Source organism: Budorcas taxicolor, chromosome 18 (genome assembly GCF_023091745.1).
Source record: "Budorcas taxicolor isolate Tak-1 chromosome 18, Takin1.1, whole genome shotgun sequence".
Classification (NCBI taxonomy): Eukaryota; Metazoa; Chordata; class Mammalia; order Artiodactyla; family Bovidae; genus Budorcas; species Budorcas taxicolor.
In genome coordinates, this window is record NC_068927.1 from 38322053 (window position 1) to 38347447 (window position 25395).

The window sequence follows — 25395 nt, forward strand, 5'->3', positions numbered from 1 at the left end:
GAAGGACTGCAGTTCTTTAGACTCAGATTCGCTGAGTCATTGTGACTAGACAGGTTTCGAGGGCTGAGATGACCTGGGAGACTTGCTTCTAGAGAAAAGAATTTGTTCCTGCTTTTGCAAGGTTCCCATTTTACACTTGCTGGGGCCGGGAGGTGGGGTGGGGCTCCCCGCCTAGAATGCACTGCTGCTGCTGCTAAGTCGCTTCAGTCGTGTCCGACTCTGTGCGACCCCATAGATGGCAGCCCACCAGGCTCCCCCGTCCCTGGGATTCTCCAGGCAAGAACACGAGTGGGCTGCCATTTCCTTCCCGGCTACAAACCTCTTCTCCTCATAATCTGGAGAAGAGCTTTTTTTCCTGAAGAGCTAATCATCATCAGAGGAAGCATTTAAAGACTAGCCAAGACAGATAAAAGTGTGGTGCTGTTTATCCAAAGTCCTACCTAGGACAATTGATCGGAACAGAGCAAAGTTTTACGTTTTTAAGTTTCTCAAAGTAAAAGTTATAATAAAGTCTTCATCCTACAGAAGGAAGACATTGTCAAAAGGCGAAGGAAAAAGAAATAGAACTTTAAAATACTAACATAACCTTCAGAGGGACTTCGCTAGTGACCCTTCCAGTGGTTGGATCACTCCATGCGTCCACTGTGGTATGCACGGATTGGATCCCTGGTCTGGGAACTGGATCCCACATGTTAGCACTGCGCTGGTGGAAAGAAAAAAATGTAACCATCAGAAAATTTACAGGTGATAAACTAAGAAAACTCGAGGGAAGAAAGTTGGGAAGCACACTAAGGGAAGAAGCAAAATTTAAAGGGGTGAGAAAACTCAAGAAGTAATCAAGATAACTTTTTAGTGCAATTTATTAAAAATCCATTTGAAGGCAAAAAGCTTGAACAGATGAAAAATTAAAATGTTAAATAAAGATGGACTTAGTACTTTTACCAAGCCAAGCCATGTTGCACCTAAAGCAAGAGGAAGAGTTAGTTGAAAGAGATTATTTTGTTTAAAAACAACATTCAGTCGAGTAAGTTTTAAAGCTCTTACTAGCTTTATTCAACAATTCAGTAATCCAGCAGCATTCAAGACTTAGCAGACAGAAAGGAGTTCTGAGGAGCTGTCAAAATTGAAGAATTTTCTAGGTGAAAGGAAGCAGGAACAAGAAGTTATACCAGGCAAAATGTGGGTTAATTATTGCAAGGTTACTTTCCTTTAAGGGATGGCAGGAATCTCTCAGACAGATTACTGAAGATTCCAGATTGACTAAATTTAAGAGTCCATTTCTGTGAGAACCAAAACTAATTGAGTTTTGACCTGAAGCAGCCTAGGCTGCTATTGGGGCCTATTTTGTTTTAAACAATGCCCTCCTTTTGATCAGACTCTCAGCCTGAGAGATGTGACTTAAAAAAAAAATTTTTTTTAAGGTTTTAGTGCTACTCCCAGCAAAACTCTGGAATTCTCACAATTTTTTATGAGTCTCTGTGTTGTATTGACAATATCGGACTCACTTTTTTTGGCTGCACTGTGGACCTGGCGAGATCTTAGTTCCCAGACCAGGAATTGAGGCCAGTGAAATCACTGAGGCTTAACCACTGGACTGCCAGGGAATTCCTATCAGATTCACTTTAAGTCCATGTTTTTCTTTGATTTTCTTCTACGATTCTTTGGGAAATCCTTGGTTTGGTGGTTAGCAGTTGCAAATAAGCATTTTAAACTTTTGAGAAAATATAGCACATGAAGGAGACAACTATGATTTTTATAAGGAGGCATGTCTGGAGTGTACTTGAGAGCCATAGTCCCCAAGACCCAAGCCAATCAGAATCAAGTTAAGTCAAAGAAAGACACTATTGAAGGAGGGTCTCTTTTCAAAGTCAGCTGGCTTATCCAGTGATCTTACATAGCTGAGTCTTAATTTCCTCAGAAGTGTCAGTCCAAGTATAGCAAGTGGTGTGGTCTATACACAGCACAGTTGCTCAGCAAAGCATACTTGTCTTTCTTCCTGACTTACTTCACTTAGTATGATAATCTCTGATTGCATCCGTGTTGCTGCAAATAGTGTGAGCACACACAGACTATTTAGGGCTTCTGCCCATTTTTTGATTGGGTTATTTGGTTTTTTGTTGTAGAAATAATCTTGATCCGACATCTTGGAGAAAGCAGTCCACCTTGCAGCCGGCTACTTCTCTTCCTCGTCAGTTTGATTTTGAGGTCTCCAATGTTTGTACAGGACCAGATGTCAGGTAGAGCCTTCTTCAGGTGTGAAATATGCACCCAAGGTTCAGCACCTTGTAATTTGACAGGGGTATCAATGATCAAAAGCACTTGGTAGCACCCTTTTCTTGAATCTGACCTTTGCAAAACATCAGAATAAAACAGTAGTAGTCTGTAGCCGAAAGACTTTAGAATGCCCATGATTAAAGATTTGATGAGAGTTTTTTACAGTGGATTAACAGGAAATTTGGTCATTTATGTGATATACAAATTCTAAGATCATAAGTGGAATTAGGATTGATAACATTATACTAGGATATGTCAAATTTCTAGGAATTTCTAAAACACCACCTATATTAATAACATGCATCATACAAATATAATCTAAGAAGGTTTAACATCACTTCTTTTTTTTTTTTTTGATAATGCTTCCCAAGTAATATAACAAGTCAAATAAATGTAATTAGCTCAACATCTTATCTGGTGAGTAACAAATACTTTAGATTTTCTAGGGGGCTTTTGGAAAGCCTTAAAGTAAGTTTGAGCTTAAAAGACTCCACTTAGGGACCTCCTTGGTGGTCCAGTGGTTGAGACTCTCTGTTCCCAATCCAGGGGGCCTGGGGTCGATCCCTGGTCAGGGAGCTAGATCCCATACGCTGCAACTAAGACCTGGCACAACCAAGTAAATAAATATTTTTTTTAAAAGACTCCACTTAGAATTTTTTAAATTGAAGTGTACTTCATTTACAATGTTGTGTTAGTTTCTGGTGTATAGCAGAGTGATTCAGTAATTTGTGTATATAGTCTATACTTTTTCAAATTCTTTTCCATTATAGTTTGTTATAGGATATTGAATATAGTTCCCTGTGCTATACAGTATGACATTGTTGATTATCTATTTTATATGTAGTAATTTGTATCTGCTAACCCCAAACTGTTAGTTTTTCTCTTTTTCCCATTTGGTAACTGTAAGTTTGTTTTCTGTATCTGTGAGTCTATTTCTGTTGTGTAAATAAGTTCATTTGTATTATTTATTTTTTAGATTCTACATAAGTGGTGTCATGTGATATTTGTCTTTAGCTATCTGACTTCCTTCACTTATAAGAATCACTGCTGCAAATGGCATTATTTCATTCTTTTTTATGGCTGATTAGTATTCCATTGTGTGTGTGTATATATATATATATACACACACACCACATCTTTTTTATTTATTTAGGCTATGCTATATCTTCACTGATGCACCGGCTTTTCTCTCACTGCAGGGAGCGAGGGCTACTCTCTAGCTATGGTGTACAGACTTCTTGCTGCGGTGACTTCCCTTGTTGTGAAGCAGAGGCTTCAGGGCGCCTGGGCTTCAGTAGTTGTGGCTTGTGGGCTCAGTAGTTGCAGTTGCCAGGCTCTAGAGCACAGTCTTAGTTGCTCTGCGGCATGTGGGATCTTCCCAGAAGAGGGACTGAACCCATGTCTCCTTCATTGGCAGGCAGATTCTTTACCACTGAGCCACCAGGGAAGACGGGAAGACCCCTGCATCTTCTTTAACTATTCATCTGTTGATGGGCCTTTGGGTTGTTTCCTTGCTCTGACTGTTTAATGCTGCGATGTACATAGGGGTCTTCTTTTGTGCTGTGCTCGGTTGTGTCCGACCCTTTGTGATGGCTCCTCTGTCCTTGGGATTTCCTAGGCGGGGATACTAGAGTGAATTGCTATTTCCTACTCCAGGGGATCTTCCTGACCCAGGGATCATACCTGTGTCTCTTGTGTCTCCTGCATTGGCAGGTGGATTTTTTACCACTGAGCCACCTGGGAAGCCCTAACATGAACTTAACTTGACTTTTAATAAACTTAGGTAGAATAAAAGTATTCTATTTAATTTTGATAACTGTAAAGGCATGCCTGTTTTCATCAAAACACAAACTAGCTTTTATATACCAAAGATTATTTTAATCACATGAATATAAATGGAGCTCTTTATAAATAATACCTTCTAGAGACAGAAACGGAGAAGGCAATGGCACCCCACTCCAGTACTCTTGCCTGGAAAATCCCATGGAGGGAGGAGCCTGGTGGGCTGCAGTCCATGGGGTCGCTAGGAGTCGGACACGACTGAGCGACTTCACTTTCACTTTTCACTTTCATGCATTGGAGAAGGAAATGGCAACCCACTCCAGTGTTCTTGCCTGGAGAATCCCAGGGACGGCGGAGCCTGGTGGGCTGCCGTCTATGGGGTCACACAGAGTCGGACACAACTGACGTGACTTAGCAGCAGCAGCAGCAGCAGAGACAGAAAAGGATGACTCATTTATAACATATAGACATACATAAACATGCAGACAGAGGCAAATAGGATCTTATGGCTTTTGTTTTTCAATTTTATATCTGGGACAAGTACAATGATGCAAAATCAACTAGTTTAAAATAGAACAGTTGGGTCCAAGTTGTATTTCTGGCAGATGGACTAAAGTTTAGTTTTCCTTCTCCAATAACTGAAGCTTTTTGCTAATATTTGTGGTGAAGATTTTTAAGATTTTTTTTCACAGGCCTAATTTCCAAATCTGCCTGCAGTGCAGAAGACCAGGGTTTAATCTCTGGGTCGGGAAGATCCTCTAGAGAAGAAAATGGCAATCCACTCGAGTATTTTTGCCTGGAGAATCCCATAGACAGGAGCCTGGCAGGCTACAGTCCATGGACTTGCAAAAAGTTGGACACAACTGAGCAACTAACACACTGATTTCCAAATCACCCCCCCCCACACACACTCCTTCTGATAAGAATTACCTTTGTTTCTAGAGGAGACCAGGTAGAACATTTACATCTCACATGGCACAGAAAAAGAATTTAAGTTTCACCGAGAAAGAATTTTGTTCCCCAAGTCCAGATGGTTTTACAATATCTGCTGCTGCTGCAGCAGGGAAGTCCTAGTTTTTCACTAATTTTGATTTTAGTTTCCTACTGGATATTTAAAGAAATAACTGGTAAAGTTGACCAGAGAATCTCTTGGAGTCCCATCAACATGGGAGGTGTCCACACATGGGCCTCCTTCAAGGGTGGAAATGGGGGCCCTTAAGTTTGATGTGGAATGATTTTGTTGCAGAGAAAAAGCCAGTTCTGACTCCATGTTGGAAACTGTTTCTTTGACTTGCTTTCCATTTCTTTTGTTACTATAATTATACTTAATAGCTGTTTCCTTTAGAAAATGGCAAGTGTCTATCATACAGCTTATCTAACTTAGTACTGATCGGGCAATTCCTGATTGACTGCCGTTAAGGTTCTGTTTCTAGGAGAGCAGAAACTTTATTGGTTTGGTGATGTGGGACATAGCAAAAGCTATTGTCATATTTTAAACAATTTAGTGTATTTTTTTTTTCATCCTGGATTTTCGTCACTAATTTTGATTAAAAAAAAATATAATGCATGATTGGGACTTCCCTGAGGGTCCAGTGGTTAAAGCTCAGAGCTTCCACTGTAGGGAGAGCAGGTTTGATTCCATGGTCAGGGAACTAAGATCCTGCATGCCTTGTGGTGTGGCCATCAATGAATAAGTAAATAAGCATTGCGTGATTCAGGGGATTCCCTAGCCGTCCAGTGTTAGGACTCTGTGCTCTCACTGCTGAGGGCCTTGGTTTGACCCTTGGTCAGGGAACTAAAATCCCACAAGCCACATGGCACAACCAATAATAATAATAATAGTAATAAATAAAAATAAGTTAAAATACTGCATGACTTATATTGATACTATCTAAAGTTGATAAACCAAGAAATAGAGCACATTATCAGAGTGTAACCACCAGAACCATTAAACACAGTGTTTCACAGTATTTCTTCTAGGAATGAAAAATGACAGAAGATTATTTGTTTATATTTAAGAATTAAAACTGCTAAGGGGTATGAGAGTTTAATGAAGAATTTGCTACTCAGTAAGAGTTTTCTGGGGGACATGAGGGCCCATCTAGTCAGTTCAGTTCAGTCTCTCAGTCGTGTCTGACTCTTTGCAACCCCATGAACTGCAGCACGCCAGTCCTCCCTGTCCATCACCAACTCCCAGAGTCCACCCAATCCCAGGTCCATCGAGTCAGTGATGCCATCCAACCATCTCATCCTCTGTTGTCCCCTTCTCCTCCTGCCCTCAATCTTTCCCAGCATCAGGGTCTTTTCAAATGAGCCAGCTCTTCACATCAGGTGGCCAAAGTATTGGGGTTTCAGCTTCAACATCAGTCCTTCCAATGAACACCCAGGACTGATCTCCTTTGGGATGAACTGATTGGATCTCCTTGCAGTCCAAGGGACTCTCAAGAGTCTTCTCCAACACCACAGTTCAAAAGCATCAATTCTTCAGCGCTCAGCTTTCTTCAGTCCAACTCTCACTTCCATACATGACCACTGGAAAAACCATAGCCTTGTTGGGAACACAGAGTTTTAGCCACTGGACCACCTGGGAAGTACGTCCTTTTCCAAATTCTTGATGCCTTGTGGTATGCTGTGTTTTAAAGTAATGTCTTGTGTGTGACTTTTCATTTTAAGATGGTGGTCCACAATGTTTACGGCAGCAGAGATGGGTTTCGTGGAAGGCAATTATTCCATAGACTCGGGCCGGGGCGGAGATGATTCAGTGAAGAAGCTGGCGATGGGGAGAGGCACATGAAGCTTCGCTCTCTCACCTGCTGGTTCCCACCTGCTCTGCTGCCTGGCTCCTAACAGACCACAGATGGGAGCAGTCTGCGTCTGGGGGTGGTGGACCCCTGTTTTAAGACAGTACTTATTGGCTTGCTATTATGAAAAATGAGGATGAGTACTTGGACAGTATCCACCAACTCCACCTTTTCTCCCTATTTTTCCAACATGGTGATATCGAAAACTCTGACTGAATCAATACTTAGCGTTTATGCTATTATGACAACAGACCAAGCAATGAATTATGATTACGTTTCCTCTCTTCTACAACTTCGTATCTTTCTGGAGTAATATTTGCCTCTCTTTTTTCATGATTTTTCTTTACTGCAAGCACTCATGGTTCCCAACCATGCCATCTGATGTGTAAAAAAAACAAATAGCATACATACCATGAATGCTATTTTTTCACTTGGTGAAATTCATCAGATTTCTTGTCAGTTCTAGTCTTTGGAGAAAGGCATGCTGGATGTCCTGTCTTCCACGCTGGGCTGATCACTCTCTGAGCTCTGCTGCACAGCTGTCTTCTGGGATTCTTTTTACCTCTGTCTTGTGTTAGATCCCAACTGTTTCTCTTTTGTTTACTCTTCCCCACCCCACTCTGGATTACTTTCTCCAGTACTTTCCCCAGAAAGGATAAATGAAAGGTAACTTTTTTTGATATATTGCATATCTGACCATTAGACATCAGACCATTTGGTTGTGTGTAGAAGTCTATGGTTGTCATGGAAAACCTGATACAATTTGCTTCCTGATTGTTTGGATGTAGATCACTTACACTTTTCTCTGTAAGCACCTGAGATCTTTTTACTCCCAGTGTTCTGAAATTTTACCAAAATGAACATTATAGGGGTAACCCCCTCATATGCCCTTATTCTGTATATTACTATGAAATGTAATATGTACATTTATATATTACTATGAAAACCATATTGTATTAATTTGTGCTTTTCTAAATAATCAAAATATACCATGCTAGGCTTATCAGTGGACAATTCTTCTAATTTCATTGTCCTTCATGGAAGAAAAGTCAACAGATTTCATTCCTCCATCCCTGTAGAGTAGGAAATAATGAGCATGGAATCACTGAAGACTTACTATGCATCAAGGACTGTTCTAGATATAGTTATATATGTATAGCTCATGTTAACTCCCAATAAAACCCTTTGAGAGAAGTGTTATTGTAACTCATTTTTAAACAGCTTCATTAAGATATATGAGCCATAAAATGTGCCAATTTAAAGTGGCTAATACCATGGCTATGAGCATATTTTTAGAGTTTTGCTGTGAGGACATTAATCTCACTTTAGAACATTTTATCACCTTCAATAGAAGCCTTGTACACAGCAGCAATCACTCTCCCATTTCCCTGGCTGTCCCTGACCTTTGGTCCTAGGCAACCAGTTATCTACTTTCTGATTGCCATTCCAGGCATCTTATAAATGATATCATACATTATATGGTCTTTTGAGACTGGCTTCTTTCACTTAGCATAATGTTTTCAAGGTTCATCTGCTACTGAGTCCAAGTTCGTACTGCTCGCTACACAACAGGTCAATAAATTGAGAGACAAGTTGTTGGGGCAAGGAAAAGTAATTTTATTCAGAAAGCCAGCAGACCCAGAAGATGGTGGAATACTGTCCCAAAGAACAGTCTTGCCCTGGTTAGAATTCAGGCTTCTTTTATACTAAGAGGAGAAGGGGATGTGGCTCATTATGGCAAACCTTTTGGTGCTGGAATCCTTTGCTCTTGCAGCTGGCCACAGAGGTCTGGTCACAGTGTTCCTATAAACATCCAATAAGACAATTTTTATTTTCTGATTTTTTTCTTTTTATATGAATGGAAAAGGTTAAAGGTCAGAGCCTTGAGAATGGGCTGTCCTATAAACGTCAGGCTATAGGCAATATTCATTTATAAAGGTACAGAGACAGCATGACTGAGCACAGGCAACAGAGCACGAAGATCAGAGCTAAAGGAATAGATTCAGTGTGGAGTCAGGTTTGTTTTCTCTGTTACGCATCCATGTCAGTACTTCCTTCCTTTGTATGACTGTAGAAGACTCCATTGTGTGGATAAACCACATTTCGTCTGTTCATTCATTAACATTGTTTATTCATTCATTTATTCATTCATTCAGTTGAAAGACATTTGTGTTGTTTCTACATCTGGCTATTATGAGTAATGCTACTATAAACATTTGTACACAAGTCTGTGTGTGTTTTTTATTTCTTTTGGGCAAGTATATATAAATAGATGTAGAATCGCTGCTGCTGCTACTGCTGCTAAGTCATTTCAGTTGTGTCCGACTCTGTGCGACCCCATAGACGGCAGCCCGCCAGGCTCCCCCGTCCCTGGAATTCTCCAGGCAAGAACACTGGAGTGGGTTGCCATTTCCTTCTCCAGTGCATGAAAGTGAAAAGTGAAAGCGAAGTCACTCAGTCGTGTCCGATCCTCAGCGACCCCATGGACTGCAGCGTACCAGGCTCCTCCCTCCATGGGATTTTCCAGGCAAGAGTACTGGAGTGGGGTGCCATTGCCTTCTCTGGTAGAATTGATAATAACGCTATATTTAACATTTGAGAAACTCCCAAACCGTGAGGTCAGGAATAAATTCTCCATTTTATAGATGAGGAAACAGGCACCCAGTGCTCACCGGCTTGTCCATGTCTCTACAGCTTGTCAGTGGTGTCGTCTAGAATTGGAGCTCAGGCTCTTGGTCTCCAGAGCCAGCTCCTATCTCCTTGTTATCAGAGTTAGGGTCAAAATTCTTGAGTCTAGCTCCAGGTCAGCTGCTAATGCTTGTCTCTCTGAGCCCTGTTTGCCTTATCTGTAAAATTACAGGTTGGGACTGCATTATCTTAAAGGTCTCTCTAGCTTTAATTTGCTGTCAGTTTAAGATTGTACAATTCCCATGATCTTCTCCAAGCAGGCCTCTGTCCCAGGTGTAGGTATGTACTGGGCATTGTGTATCAACTGAAAACAATGTCCTCAGGGCCTTCCCTGCATCCCCAGGGAGCATGCCAGCACCATGGAGCTGTAAGAAGCTTTGTTGATTGTCTTTGTTATCTAGAAATAAGAAGCAGGGGCAGAACCCTCAGGGGTCCCCCATCCTCCTCTCAACGAAAGAACACAAACAGCCTCATTAGTCACCTGCCAAGTCCCTGCATCCAGAAGTCCCCAAAGCCCCCTTGGTTTTTTCCAGCTGCAGGTGATGGACTTAGAACAGTAGCTCAGAGTCATGTTTGGGCCCGTCTGGGGACCCAGGCCTCTCCTGTCCTCAATGGTTCCCATGGCTACCAGCCAAGTATCCGTGGAGGGAATAGGTCCTTGGTATTAGGAGAGAGATGGTTCTTCTACTTTGAGCCCCATCCCATTTTGCCTTCCTGTCTCACAGTCACAATCACTGCTGCACAGGACACACACTGCTATGTTGGACTCCCTGTGTTCCTGTGTGTCTTGCTGGAATTTTGTCCTGTTACATATTGTGTGAAGTAGGTCATCCTCTGTTGGACTTAGACCTTCCCTGATTAAAGTGAAATTTCTCTTCAAATGGCATACATGTGTTGTGAAGAGATTTTATCTGATGTAGCAAATTGAGTTTTGATCTCAGATCAGAGAAGTATAGAAGGGACCCATTTCCTTTAAAAAAAAAATTGTTTATTCATTTTGCTGTGCTGGCTCTTAGTTGTGGCAAATGAAATCTTTAATCTTCCTTGCAGCATGTGAGATCTTTAGTTGTGGCACGCAAGCTCTTAGTTGAGGCATCTGGGAGCTAGTTCCCTGACCAGGGTTTGAACCTGGGCCCCCTGCACTGAGAGTGCAGTCTTAGCCACTGGCCTGTCAGGGATGTCCTGAGGACCTATTTTCAATGCTTGATCCTTTTCACATCACTAGTAACTCTTAGATTTTGCACAAATAACCTTCAGGGTGGGGAACTCATTTGTTATTTCCATGAGCAAACTAAAAGAAAAGTTTGGAAAAAGTATTTCTTGCCTCTTGAATTATGATCTCCAAAGTGGTCTGAGTCACGCATTCAGCTCCACAAGCATTTGTTGAATATCATTCAAGATCCAGGCACTGAGCTTCGTGAACAGTGTAGAAAGAGAACACCCAGTGTCTGAAGAGGGAAAAGCAGCTGTTAGTAAACATGCACAGTGTCACTGTGCTTCACAGAACTACAGTTTCATCATTGTCTTACTTACACGAAAGGTTTCATTTGTAAGAATTTACCTCCGAATACATGAACACAAAAACATAGTGATGTGGACATGGTGAATGTTTCCACTCCAGATTTCTTCCTGTCCATAAATACTGGGGTAGATAGGTAGGTTTAGTTGCTCAGTTGTGTCCGACTCTTGTGACCACATGGACTATAGCCTGCCAGATTCTTCTGTCCATGGGACTTCCCAGGCAAAAATACTGGAGTTGGTTGCTATTTCCTTCTCCAAGGCATCTTCCTGACTCAGGGATCAAACTGGGGTCATTGCTAATAATGTATATGGAGTATTCTTCTAGATCCCCCAGACTGTTGCTGCTTGGCTATGAATTAGGATGATACTGCTTCCTTGGGAGAGTGTTTTGAAAATGTGAGAACACTGAACTTTCTCTTAAAAAAATTTTTTTTTTTGGCCACCTCCGGTCTTAGTCACAGCAGGCAGGCTCGGTGGTTGGGGTACGTGCGCTCTAGTTGAGACACGGAGTTTCAGTTGCCACAAAGCTTGTGGGATCTTAGTTCCTGAACCAGGGATCAAACCCATGTCCTGTGCATTGGCAGGTGCAGGAGACCAGCGAGGAAGTCCCAGGGATTGTTTCTTGTTCCAGTGGGATTGGGTGGGGCCACAAGGCTGGTTCTGGCATCAAACTAGGAGTAGGATTCTTGCAAGGTTGGCTTCGTCGGGTGAGACCAGAGCAGCCCTTAGTCTGGAAATAATTGTTTCCTGATCTGGAGTACCTGCCTGATGCCTGTGAATTAGGAAGTTTTCCACTCTGTATAGCAAGAGTGTGGAGCGTCCCTGGCTTCGGGCGAGCTTCGAGGATTATCTCGTTTTGGTGGGGAGGGGTATTTCCTCCCTCAGCCTCAGGAAACTCCTCACGTTTAAGTGCTCATCAGTGCTTCGCTGAGGATGCACAGGGGCCCCTCTGCAGACCTGGAATGCTTGCGTGCACTCGAGTGCTGTGACGGTCACGCCTTTCCTTTGTTTGGGCCCTCCTGGACTCCCGGCACTGTTGCTCCACCTCTTCCTTCTGGAAATTCTCTCTAGATACCAAACCAGTGCAATCGTGGAGCTCACCTGTCTCGTCCTCTCTTGGGGATCACCTGCTTGACCTCCAGAAGCTGAATACTGTGATATTCTGTGTTTTAGCTCTTTTTTAAGTTGTTTCAGGTGAGAGGGTACATATGAACCCTTTTACTTCCTGTTGGCCAGGAGTGAAACTGTATAAAGACAACCCTAAAGGGCCTCCACAACCAAGCTAGTATTCTGGCTCTGTCTTCAACAACTGAAACTCTTAAATCAGTCAGTAGAAAGTTGTGATGCATGGCCAGCTAGTCAAGACACTTTGAGTAGCAGGTGGTGAGTTTGGTTATATATCAGTTTTTACAAAGTGAGTATTAAATGCCAAATATATGCAACAAGTGTTTACTGGGCACCCACCATGTTCCAGGTACTGTTCTGTGTGCACACGAGCAGTGGATGAAATAGTGCCTTGTGTCTTCCAAAATGTAACACATACCCACACACTTTTTTACAAAAGAAAATACAAGGATAAGTCAGAAACTAATGAAATGGATTAGCCAGGGAAAAAGAGGAGATGGGGATGAGAGGGAAAGGCCATCTAGTTCTACACACACCTGTCTCATATAGTTTATATAGTTTTTACTTTTGGAACTGAGTTTTCACATTTAAAAAATACATAGGACAGGAGATATCTTAAACTGAATTTAAGCTCCCCCCAATTAGCTTTATACTAAATAGAAGGCAATGGCAACCCACCCCAGTACTCTTGCCTGGAAAACCCCATGGACGGAGGAGCCGGGTGAGCTGCAGTCCATGGGGTCGCTAGGCGCCGGACAGGACTGAGCGACTTCACTTTCACGCACTGGAGAAGGAGATGGCAACCCACTCCAGTGTTCTTGCCTGGAGAATCCCAGGGACGGGGGAGCCTGGCGGGCTGCTGTCTATGGGGTCGCAGAGTCAGACATGACTGAAGCGACTTAGCAGCAGCAAATAGACAGTCATCAGAGAAAAACTTGATGTAAGGAACTTTTGAAGCTAGCACTCTGTGAATATACTGTTAAAGAACTTATGAAATCTTCTACTCAGCAGGTTTATTTACCAAGTAATCTGTTAACCATCATTTAGGGTGAGGCACTGAGAACCAATGATCACGTATGTAGCTTTCTTGAACCATGTGGATCACCTCCATCTAATTACAAGGAAACATCTTGTCAAGCCCAAATGGAGGGGCATGTTGAAAACCTGGCTTATACTATTAAAAAGGTCAACTTCACAAACGACAAAGGCGGAGAGATTGTTCAGATCTGGGGGAAAATGTCCTTATGAAGGACAGTACTAGGGCAAGTTGGTAAAATCTGAAGTGTTATGTATTAGGTAATAGTAACATATCATGTTAAATTTCCTGAATTTGATCACTGTGCTGTGGTTATGTAAAAGAACATTATTGTCCTAGGAGACACTTTGTGTGTGAAGAAAGGGAAAAGCAAATAAAAAATGTTAACAATGGGAGAGTCTAGGTATTTTCCTGGATGACTGAAATGTTTTCAAAATGAGTTAAAATTAAGAGCTAAAATTAAAAAAATAAAATAAAATTAGTACCTAGTATAGTTTCTGGCAAAAAGAAAACCTAAATGCTTGATCCTTGAGTGCACACCTTAGGTGTTTCTCTAAAAAAAAAGAAAATGCACAGAAGCTTATAATCACATTTATTAGAAAAATATTACCACTTAGAAGTTCCTGTCTTTAAAGATTGAAGATCTGCTCCAGGCACCATTTGCTCTGTTTTCGTCAAACTCCCTCAACATGGCAGGAATCCCGGTTCTCTGGATGCACACAGGTCAGGGGTTAGCCAGGCTCCACCACAAACCCAACCCGAGGTACCACAGCAAGTCCCAAGGCAGCGCTGAGGAAGTCGGGCCCCTTCTGTGTCCAGGGGGTTGTGGGGCTGGCACAATGGGGGACCTGAGACCAGGTCTCCTGGGCAGCCGTCCAGCTTGCCTGTGGAGCTCATGCTTCACCTTTTCTTCACAAACTTCTTTCTGGAAGCATTGGGATTTAACCGTCTCCTCCCGGCTCCCAGGGTGCTGTCTCGGACCTGCAGGGTGGCTGAGCGGCTGGAGATGTCATTCTCTGCAAAGGGAGACAGCCCAGCTATGTAGTCAGGGGCAAACACGTCGGTTTTCTGCCTGGCCTTTCGGGAGAGTCGCAGCTGAGGGAAGCGCTGATCCTCGGTCAGGTGGGGGTTGATGGCGTACTTGCCCCCTTTGGGAGTGGGGAGAGAGTACTGGAAACAAGAAGGGGAAAGGCCATTAGAAGGACTGGGATCCGTATTCATGCACACCAGATCCTGCTAACGTAAAGCTCGCCTGACGACTCTGCACGCGGGCCGACAACCCCAGTGGAGTCCATCACCGCTGCCTGCTGTGCACTAAGCCCCTGCCACGCCTCTTCCCACTTGAGCCTCACCTCACCTCTCAGGTGCAAAACCCAAAGCCGTATGCTGACTGCATACTCTCAGATCAAGACAGAAAGACCGCAGGCTTCCAACTATCTTTCTCTAGTTACTTATTAATTACAAATAATAACCTTACGGGAAATTGGATCATCTTGGTTTTTGTTAATGATACTGGTATTACATAAGAAACTGCCTTAACTAAGTGATCAAAGTTATTACCAGCAGTAAACCAGACAACTAGTTATCATTTACCCCGACAGGATGCACCGGGAAGATCCAGCATCACTTCTGGGTGTTCCTGCCAACACTGCACAGCCTGAATCTAAGCAGGGGGGAACACCAGACGAACCCAAGGTAAGGGATGTTAAGGAACTGCTTTGAACCCTTTCAAACCATTAAAAAAGGTCAAGGTGTGAAAGACAACAGACTTGACAAACTACTTCAGTTTTAAAGGGACATGACAAATACAATGTGTGATCCTAACCCTTTTCTTCTTTTGCTGTAAAGGGATCTGTGTCAAAGTTTGAATACGACCCATAGACAGTAGAAGCGCATGCTAAGTCGCGGAGTTGTAGCCGACTCTTTGCGACCCCATGGACTGTAGCCCACCAGGTTGCTCTGTCCGTGGGATTCTCCAGGCAACAACACTGGAGTGGGTTGCCACTTCCTATTCCAGGGGATATTCCCAACCCAGGGATCGAACCTGCATCTCTTATCATCTGCAGACAGATTCTTTACCACTGCGCCATCTGGGAAGCCAGGATAGTAGTCCTGAAGTGATGTTAACGTCTTGGTTTTAGTAATTGTTCAGTGGGCATGAAAGACAAAGTCCTTGTTTCAGGAAATACACACCAAAGTATCTAGGGGCCAACGGGCATCAAGTAGCGTTTACTCTCAGATGGTTTTTAGGGGAGAAGAAAAAATATATATATATATGACAGAGCAAATGTAGTAAACGATTAAATTGGGAAATTTAAGTGAAAGGTAAAATAGGAATTTGTACTATTTTTTGGCAACTTTTCTATAAATCTAAAATTATTTCAGAATAGAAAGTTTAAAAATGAACAACCCTTCTCACATTAGTGGCATCTGCCTAGAGAACTCAGTGCTGGGTCGGCCACAGGCATACCCACTGGTCTCTCAACACTTCTCTCCTGCTTCCTCAAGACAAATCCATTCGGCTGTGTGTCCAGCCAAAACTCTTGCGCAGAGCACTTCACCCCCTTCCCTTGTGGTTCTTGGAGATTCTGGAAATTCATCCCCAAACTCCTGCACACATCCAACCTCCACCGCCCTACAAACAACCTCTCTGTGACCCCACATGTAATTCATTGTGTGGAATTACTGGTGATTTATTCTTAGACTGCAAACTCCTCAGAAAGCTCATGGGGAGGCTGAATCGTGAGCCTTCCCCATCTGGATCACAGGCTTTCACGAACTATCTTGTAAAAACCATGAGGTTTGTTCTTCTCTCTGATCATTTTGCTCCCCATGCTAAGAGGTCTAGCTTCCACAACCCTGTAGCGGAAGCCGTTCCACTCACCCTCAGGCCGCGAGGATTTAGCACCTTCGGGTTGCGGGAGAAGTGCATGTGCAGGGTCCCGTCATCGCTGACGGTCACGGACACCTTCTTCAGCGTCTTGTTTCCACAGTGTGCACAGAACACTCGGCTCATGTCAGACGTTGTCCTACAGACACAAAGGAGCCTCACTGCACTGGAGCCTCAGGCAGCAAACCCAGTCCCTGGGGCACACGGCGAGTCTCGGGCCTTGGAGGAGGCGGCAGTGGCATGAGAAGTGGAAGGGGACAGGCTGAACTGCACTGCCACCCTGGACCAGGGCTGCCTGGCTGTATTGCGTGGCTGACACACGCACATTGCTGCCCCACAGTTCCAGGGAAAAATGACACAGGTAGTAAGAAAACCTTGCAGAATGTTGTTACAGTGACCGTGACCGCTTTACCGAGTTCTGTCAGGCATTATGCTACAAGTGTACCCTGGAAACAACCCTATGAGGGGGGTACACCTGCATTTCTTAGGTGGGGAAATGGTGGCTAGGCAAGGTAGCTAGCTGCTCAAGGTCACAGAGCCAGTAAGTAGCAGGCATATGCCCAAGGAATATGGCCCAAGTCAGCGCTCTTACCACCACCCCTCCTTCTCCAGGGGCACGCTATTACATTATTACAACTATTACTGAATACCTTGGCCCCAAATGTCATGTCACTGGGCATGATGCCAGGAGGTGGCTCTGGAGATGCTGAGAATTTATTAACGAATCATACAAGAAGCACTATCGAAGCTGCTATGGTTGAATGGGTGTGGGGGCTGAGGCCGACCCCCAGGCCTTGCGTCTCTCCTCCCCTCTCAAGCCCCAATGGTGGACTCTGAACAGGAGAAGCTGCTGCTCTCTAGGACCAAACAGGAGCCCTAGTGTCTGTCCTTGAGGAATTCTCCCTCAGTTCCCAGGGGCAGGAGACAAGAGCTGCGTGCATCTGCCAGAGAAGCCAGGCCCCTGACCTGATGTCTGTGCAAGTGAACAGAGCCCTCTCAACAGCAGCTAGGAAATAATTATTCTGTGCAAGAAACCATCCCGTCACTGGGGCTAATCGGAGGTGGAAGGAACACCTGCACAGAAGGCAAGGCTCCCTTTCAAGAAGCCCACAGAAGGTTCAGGAAGAGAGGGGTGTTCGACAGAGGGGCACCGGCACCCACACTGCTGGCTACGTACTTGAAGCAGCCATGGCAGCGCAGGATGTAGCTGCGGGCCTCGCGGATCAGCATGCCGTTCACGGCCAGCACGTGCAGCCCCATCTGCAGCAGGACGTTCTGCAACCAACACGTTAATGGGGAACCGATCTCAGAGCAAAACCGACGCTCTCTTTAACATCTGCATAATCACAGTTAAGAGAACTTCACAAACCCCGGTCTGGCTCATGAAGGGCTTCTGCTCACGAAAAGCAAGCACAGGATGCCTCTCAAGACAGGTAAACTAGGACAAGGACCCAGATTCTTCTAATGTCAAGTGCCACTGACTGTGAGCATTAATTAGCCAAGACTTCCCATGAGTAATCTCTCTTTTTTTAAAGCAATCTCTCTTAACGGAGACATTCATTGTGTCAGAGCGAAATTACTCATTTCTGGATTGGAAACCTCTATCGTCTCGAAATACTGAACACAGAACAGAACAGTACACACACTAAAAGAAAAGCAGCAACAGATTGTGAATGTTAGACATTAGAAATGTAATGTACTATACGTACATTTTGTCAATGTATTGATTCCCCAACCTCTAAGCAAAACGGCAAATTACCAAAGAGCATAGGCAAAGTTTCTAGAACCAGGAAGAGAAGCATTATATAACAGTTCCGCACATCCCATCCCCAACCTCCGAGGGACCACTGTCCGTAAGAGGTGACACTGAGCCCAGGCCAACAGATACCCACTCCACCCACCTGCATGGCAAAGTCTGCGGTCACACAGCCGACCCGCACGTCCCTGGGGACAGCACACTGCTTCATCTCCTGCTGGATCTGCTTGATGTTGCTGGGGGTTATCCACCCGCCCCCGTCGTCATCACTGTCTTGGTCCTGTCTTTCGTCAGGTCCATTCTCTTCATCCTCCTTCTCGCTTGGAACATCCTCACCTCCGTCCATCTGAAACATTAATAGAATTCAAACTCCCTGCCCATGGGCGCGGCTGGAAGATGCTAGTCTGTGGTCATCAGGTCATAAGGCAGGGCCTTACCAGCAGCTCCTGCAGTTCACAATCAATGTTAGGCAAAGGATTTCTCCAGAACATGAAGGAACTGAACTCTAGGTCCTCAGGCTCACTGGCTGGGTGTCTGTGTTCTGTTTCTCGTGGGGGTTTAGGCTGAGATGAAAAGAAAAGTAATTTTAAAACTTGAAAACTGAGAGAGTTATAGATGAAATGATATACAATGTACAAGTCAGATCAGGCAGGGCTGACATATTGCAGCATCTCTCAGGATAAATTTGGTTCCCTGGGATTTGTGGAGATCTGACATGGAGCAGAAAAAAGCACGAAGAGCCCGGCCTGTCTCAGAAATTACCTTTGAGGGCAGATGGAAACCAGAAACATGCAGGGGTGTTTCCGGGTGCTGAATCGATGAACTCACTTTAACCTTTAAAAAGAAAAAAGAAACAAGAGACAGCACTAAGCAAAGAAATACAGGCTGAAAATTCAACATGGAAGAGTAATTAAAAAAAAACAAACAGAAAACAAAATACTTCCCCCTGGTTATTGAAATAAAAAGATTTATTCAATGTTTTTAAAAAGTGAGAAACATAAAAATATATATGAAGAATTATTCAGGGAGTCCACTACCACCAAATAACCATTTTAGGACATTTCTTTTTTGGCCCTAGACATAAAGCTTTAATGAACATCATTATGTATACAACTTGGAAGTATCTTTGGTTACATCCTTAGGATAAATGCCTATAAGTGGAATTGCTGGGTCAAGAGACAGGAGTTTTAAAGCTTCTGATACAAAACAGGTTAACTCCTGCCCAAAAGACTGCAGGAAAGGGTGGTTTTTAGGAATCTCAAGTTGACAGACGCCAAAACAGAAACCCGGCTCAGCCACAAAGTCAGCCTTTATGTAAAACTATTCCCTTGACTCCCAGCCCCCCAAAACATTCTGGTGACACACAGAAGTCTGTATTTTAGGCATCACTTTTAGACTTTTTGGATTAGAGGACTCTAAACCTGGTTGAGAACAAGGGAAGGCAGTTCCAACTAGAACAGGAACATCAGTCCACTACAGTGGAGTGGTCAAAACAGTCTACTAGTTTTGATGACTTTAGACAGTGGAGATCAAGTAATTCTTTGTAAACACTAGCTGAAATTACTTTCTGTCTTCCAAAATCCTCTGGCCTGGAAACAGTGCGGCCCAGGCACAAAACCATTAATCTCTTCAACTTAAACGAGCTGGGTGAATACGTAAAAGCACAACAGGAACCCAGAATTCTGAAGGCTAATAAGAGTTGAAAAAAATGGTAGCTTTTTTGGTATTCTTTTTTGCTTGTTTCTGGAAAAGAATTCTATTTTTTCAAAAGTAGTGAGAATATAGTTGATTTTTACTCTTTCTGCATTTTAAAATTAAAAAATATATATTTATTTGGCTGTGCTAGGTCTTAGCTGTAGCATGCAGGATCTTTTAGTTACAGTATACAAACTTGCTTAGGTGCAGCATGTGGGATTTAGTTCCCTAACCAGGGAGTGAACCTGAGACCCCTGCATTGGGAACTTGGTGTCTTAGCCACTGGACCACCAGGAAAGTTCCTCTTTCAGCATTTTAAAATTTAACCAATCTCACCAACAACTTACAGGTCAAGACAGACACATTTGCTAACTACACTGTGATGAACCTTATCTGGATCCTGATTCAAACAAATAAACTATTAAAAATTTTATACAATAATTAAGAAATGTGAACAAACACATATTTGGATATTTGATACCAGGGAACTGCTATTAATTTTGTGTAGGTATAATATTGGTTTTATGGTTATTTTTTAAGAGGACATACCTTATCTCTTTCAAGACACACCAAGAAATATCTATCAGTGAAATAAGATATCTGAATTCAAAATGCTCATGGCTAGAGTGGGTAGTGATGAAAACAGACAGATCATGAGTTGACAGCCATGGAGGCTGAATGACGGGGACACCGGGTCCATTATACTATTCTCTCTACTTCTGTACATCTGATAGTTCTCATAATGAAAAAGTAAAAATGGATGAAATCAACAATCCTTCTTATTTACCTTTTCTGGTTCTTGTTTTAGGTGAGACACCCCAACAAATTCTGCTTCCAGCTGGTAAGTAAGTGCCAGTACTTGGATATCTGTAGCAGAAAGGCTAGGATAGTCTCCAGTTTTCTTTGAAAACTCAGTCACTGTAAATAAGAGATTCCAAACTTCAGTTAAAAGCAAAGAGCCATATGACTCTGGATAACTGTAATGAAAGTATGAAAAGAACTTTGGATCAGTATCCCCCAAAACACCTCACTCATTCATCTCCTGATCTTTTTCTACTTAGAACTGAGACATTTATATCTCTCAAGATTTATGCCAGTTAGGTTTACTGTAATGTCCTTATTGAGTGCTGATGAAGGGACAGAAAAAAGTTAATAGAAAATCATTGAAAGTTAGCATAATATTTGCAAATGTTAAGTGTTCCTTTTCTAGGCTCTGGTATTAGAATAGAAAGTCTCTTCTCCCTCAGCAATAAAGTTCTCTGATTCTAACAATCCTTTTTTTTTTTTTTTAAATGTTAGCTCATATGTTTATTAACCAATATACAATTACTTGTCTTCTGGTTTGTTGAAACAACAGGTCAGACAACATTTGCCACAATAATGTCTGTCGAAGTGACTGGCCATAAAAACTCCAGCACCACATTCATCTGAGGGACACTCCCGGCGAAGGCGACTGATTTTGCCATTCTCATCCACCTTATAGTATTTCAGAACAGCCAATTTAACCTTCTTTCTCTTATGCTTCTTCTTCTTGGGAGTGGTGTAAGACTTCTTCCTTTTCTTAGCGCCACCACGAAGTCTCAACACTAGATGAAGAGTGGACTCCTTTTGAATGTTGTAGTCAGACAAAGTACATCCATCTTCCAGTTGCTTGCCAGCAAAGATCAGTCTTTGCTGGTCAGGAGGAATTCCTTCCTTATCCTGGATCTTGGCCTTTACATTTTCTATTGTATCCGAGGGCTCGACCTCAAGAGTGATGGTCTTCCCCGTCAGGGTCTTCATGAAAATCTGCATCTTGGCGGCGGTTCCACCGCAGATGGTGGATCCGAAAGAAAGGCCCCACCCTGGTCCACGAGCTTTCCGGGCGCTCCGGGAGGCCCTAACAATCCTTTTTAATAGAATGGATGCTCACAGTTCAAGTGGGATGGAAAGGTGATTCAACCAATAATTATTGTCTATGATGAGACAAAAATACTGGGTAACAAATATTGAACAATTTTTGTATGTAAACCCACCCCAACAAGAAAACCCACATCCCTATTTAGCAAAGTGATCTCCAGCTCTTTTCTCCTGAGACATCAATAATAAGCATATAGAATAATATTTTGACACATTAACAGAAAGATGTCTCTGCTACATTCAGCTCAGTTGCTCAGTCGTGTCCGACTCTTTGCGACCCCATGAACCACAGCACGCCAGGCCTCCCTGTCTATCACCAACTCCTGGAGTTTACCCAAACTCATGTCCATTGAGTCGGTGATGCCATCCAACCATCTCATCTTCTGTCGTCCCCTTCTCCTCCTGCCCTCAATTTTTCCCAGCATCAGGGTCTTTTCAAATGAGTCCACTCTTTGCAGCAGGTGGCCAAAGTATTGGAGTTTCAGCTTCAGCATCAGTCCTTCCAATGAGCACCCAGGACTGATCTCCTTTAGGATGGACTGGTTGGATCTCCTTGCAGTCCAAGGGACTCTCAAGAGTTTTCTCCAACACCACAGTTCAAAAGCATCAATTCTTCTGAGTTCAGCATTCTTTATAGTCCAACTCTCACAACCATACATGACTACTAGAAAAATCATAGTCTTGCCTAGACAGACCTTTGCTGACAAAGTAATGTCTCTGCTTTTTAATATGCTATCTAGGTTGGTCATAACTTTCCTTCCAAGGAGTAAGCATCTTTTAATTTCATGGCTTTTAATTTCACCATCTGCAGTGATTCTGGAGTGCAAAAAAATAAAGTCAGCCACTGTTTCCCCATCTATTTGCCATGAAGTGATGGGACTGGATGCCATGATCTTAGTTTGCTACTTTAGCACCAGGAACAATAAGTATACAACTCACTAAAAATGCAGCTATTAATTAAGAGCAGCTAAAATTTATTGGGTACTATGTACCAGGTGCTATGTTAAAAGCTCTTCATTTTATCCTTCAGGCAAATCTTTACAAAAATTTTTAAGTTGAAATATAGCTGATTCACAATGTTGTGTTAATTGCTTCTGTACAAAAAAGTGATTCAGTTATACATTTATACATATATATTCCTTTTAAAAATATTCTTTTCCATTATGGTCTATTATAGGATATTGAATACAGTTCTCTGTGTTGTACAGTAGAACCTTGTTGTCTATCCAGTCTATATATAAAAGCTTACATCTGCTAATAACCCCAACCTCCCTCCCTGTTGATAACCAGAAGTCTGTTCTCTATGCCTGTGATTCTGTTTCTGATAGGTCACTTGTGTCATATTTTAGATTTCACATGTAAGTAATATCATATGATACTTGTCTTTCTTAGTTTGATAATCTCTAGTTGTATGCATGTTGCTGCAAATGACATTATTTTGTTCTTTTTTATGGCTGAGTAGTATTTCATTGTAATAAGTACCATATCTTCTTTATTCATTCATCTGTCAATAGACATTTGGGTGGTTTTCATGTCTTGGCAAACGCAAATAGTGCTGCTATGAATATAGGGGTGCATGTATCTTTCTGAATTACTATAGCTTTGTCTCCATATATCTCTAGGAGTGGGACTGCTTTAGCCCAATCTTGTGAAGTAAATACTATTAGTATTTTCTCAGAAAGATTAAATAACTTGTCAAAGATCATAAAGCTAGTATGTTAGAGAAACCTAAATAAGTCACAAGTAGTGTAGGTAGCATCATCTCCAATATCAGCCTTTAAACCCTAAAACCCCTAAAACACTTTCAACCGCCTAGGTCCTTTCCAGGGCAGGACTTCTATTTTTAATCCAAACAAATTTAATATTTACAAAACGCTGGACACTGTGCTGAGTGACATTATTCTTCTTTTAATGCTCCCAGCAACCCCGCGGATAGGTACTTTTGTTAATCCCATTTTACAGATGAGGAAACTGACGCCTAGAGAGTCTGAGTGATACACGCAAGGGCACATAGCTAATAAACAGCAAGGCCTGGCTGACTCATGACCCTGGATGCCTCTCTCCCACCAGGATCTTGACCGTGGGGTTTCTAAACCAACTCTGATCAAGTAACCAAGCTCCAACTAGCACCAGAGCAGGTTCAGTCAGCAACCTGGGGCCCAGCTTCACCATCAACATCGGGCAGAGGTACTCACCCAGTCGCACGTATTCAGGGAAGGGCTCCTTGAAACGCAGCTCGTAGGGCAGCACGGCGAGGCGCCTGCGCGTGGCTTTGTCCCGAATCTCGCTGATCACATTGCGGATGGTGTAGATGTTCTTCCCGATGTCCTGCGGGGGGACCAGCCCAGCTCACACCATTCCGCACCACGCAACGTGCTGCCGGATTTCCCAAACTCCTTCAGGGGCCGCCAACCCAGACCCCGCTCCTCCCCACAGAAGCACCCTGTACCTGCAGAGCCGCATCCAGCAGAAACGCCCCGGCATCCGCTACAACGTGCTCCACTGGCGCCATGTTGGCCCAACGAGGCCACACCGCGCATGCGCGCGGAGCTTCCGCCCGGCTCCGTACCAATCCGGGCCTCTGGGAACCGAGAAGAGAAGCTGCAACTAAGCGGCGACTCCTGGCGGGCGCGCCAGCATTTTCCGGCTCTGGGTCAACCGGGCGCCTGCGCAGTACGGCCGGCCGCTTGCCTGGGAGGTGTGGGCGGAGTCAAGCCTTGGGAGGGACCTGGCGTGGGGGTGGTCGCCTGAGAAAACGCGCTTTGGTATCAACTATTGAGAGTCAGACAAGACTGAGCGACTGAACTCGACTGAACTGAACTGAACTGATTGGCCCCTCAGGGGCTTCCCTCGTAGCTCTCTCGGTAAAGAATCTGCCTGCAGTGCAGGTGACCCGGGTTCAATCCCTGGGTTGGGAAGATCCTTGGAGAAGGAAATGGCCACCCATTCCAGTATCCTTGCCTGAAAAATCTCGTGGACAGAGGAGCCTGGTTGCAAAGAGTCGGGCACGACTGAGTGACTAACACTATTGATCCTTAGAGACACTTTAAGTGGCCCATGAAAATCCCACGGAGGGAGGAGCCTGGAGGGCTGCAGTCCATGGGGTCACTAGGAGTCGGACACGACTGAGCGACTTCACTTTCACTTTTCACTTTCACCTACTGGAGAAGGAAATGGCAACCCACTCCAGTGTTCTTGCCTGGAGAATCCCAGGGACGGGGGAGCTTGGTGGGCTGCCGTCTATGGGGTCGCACAGAGTCGGACACGACTGAAGCGAGTTAGCAGCAGCAGCAGCAGCAGCAGCAGCAGCAGCAGGGCTTCCCTGGTTAAAAGTATCTACCTGTAATGCAAGAGACCCAAGTTCGGATCCCTGAATCTGGAAGATTCCCTGTAGAAAGGCATAGCAACCCACTCGGGTGTTCTTGCCTGGAGACACCGTATGGGGTCATATTCTTGCCTGGAGATGCCCTAGCTTCTTCCGTACACTTGAATTCAAATAGTCTGTAATTGGTTTTATTGTTGAGTCAGTCAGTTCAGATGACCTAATTTAAAGATTGGGTTTCCCTGGTGGCTCAGTGCTAAAGAACACTACCTGCCAAGGTAGGAGACTCCAGTTGGAACCCTGGGTGGGGAAGAGCCCCTGGAGAAGGACGTGGCAACCCTCTCCAATATTCTTGCCTGTTAAATTCCATGGACAGAAGGGGATTGGCAGGTTACAGTCCATGAGGTCGCAAAAGGGTTGGACTAAACAACTCTATGAAATACTATTTTATAGGCAAGGGGTGGTTGCTCAAGAAAACGAGGCCAGGCTAACATTGACTAAATGGTGTATTAAGACTGAAACAAACCAACTCAGAGCCACTTTCTTACCTTTCTGCCAGGCCAACCACTGCTTTCTTACTCACCCCTACTTCATTTTGAGCAATTT

The 25395-nt window shown here is 43.6% G+C and overlaps 2 protein-coding genes across 2 annotated transcripts; both read right to left on the minus strand.

Annotated features, from left to right (window-relative positions):
• Nucleotides 1-13802: 13802 nt before the first annotated feature.
• Nucleotides 13803-24039, minus strand: NOB1 (NIN1 (RPN12) binding protein 1 homolog). The gene is made up of 9 exons (XM_052656068.1): nucleotides 23917-24039; nucleotides 23663-23795; nucleotides 20356-20486; nucleotides 18636-18707; nucleotides 18311-18436; nucleotides 18019-18219; nucleotides 17295-17392; nucleotides 16112-16256; nucleotides 13803-14397 (listed from the first exon to the last, which is right to left on the minus strand). Exons 1-9 carry the CDS (start codon nucleotides 23977-23979, stop codon nucleotides 14128-14130), a joined length of 1239 nt encoding a protein of 412 aa, XP_052512028.1. The 5' UTR covers nucleotides 23980-24039; the 3' UTR covers nucleotides 13803-14127.
• Nucleotides 20865-21425, minus strand: LOC128063348 (ubiquitin-40S ribosomal protein S27a-like). Its single transcript, XM_052656080.1, has one exon. The coding sequence runs from the start codon at nucleotides 21360-21362 to the stop codon at nucleotides 20895-20897; it is 468 nt and encodes a 155-aa protein (XP_052512040.1). The 5' UTR covers nucleotides 21363-21425; the 3' UTR covers nucleotides 20865-20894.
• Nucleotides 24040-25395: the final 1356 nt, after the last annotated feature.

Bases quoted from the DNA above. Each gene is read 5' to 3' on its own strand.
- NOB1 (XM_052656068.1), bottom strand. From the start codon at position 23,979: ATGGCGCCAGTGGAGCACGTTGTAGCGGATGCCGGGGCGTTTCTGCTG. The intron at 17,393-18,018 runs GTGGGTGGAGTG...TGTTGGTTGCAG, and splicing joins CCGCAGACTTTGCCATGCAG to AACGTCCTGCTGCAGATGGG. The intron at 16,257-17,294 runs GTACGTAGCCAG...TTGTGTCTGTAG, and splicing joins CGCTGCCATGGCTGCTTCAA to GACAACGTCTGACATGAGCC.
- LOC128063348 (XM_052656080.1), bottom strand. From the start codon at position 21,362: ATGCAGATTTTCATGAAGACCCTGACGGGGAAGACCATCACTCTTGAG.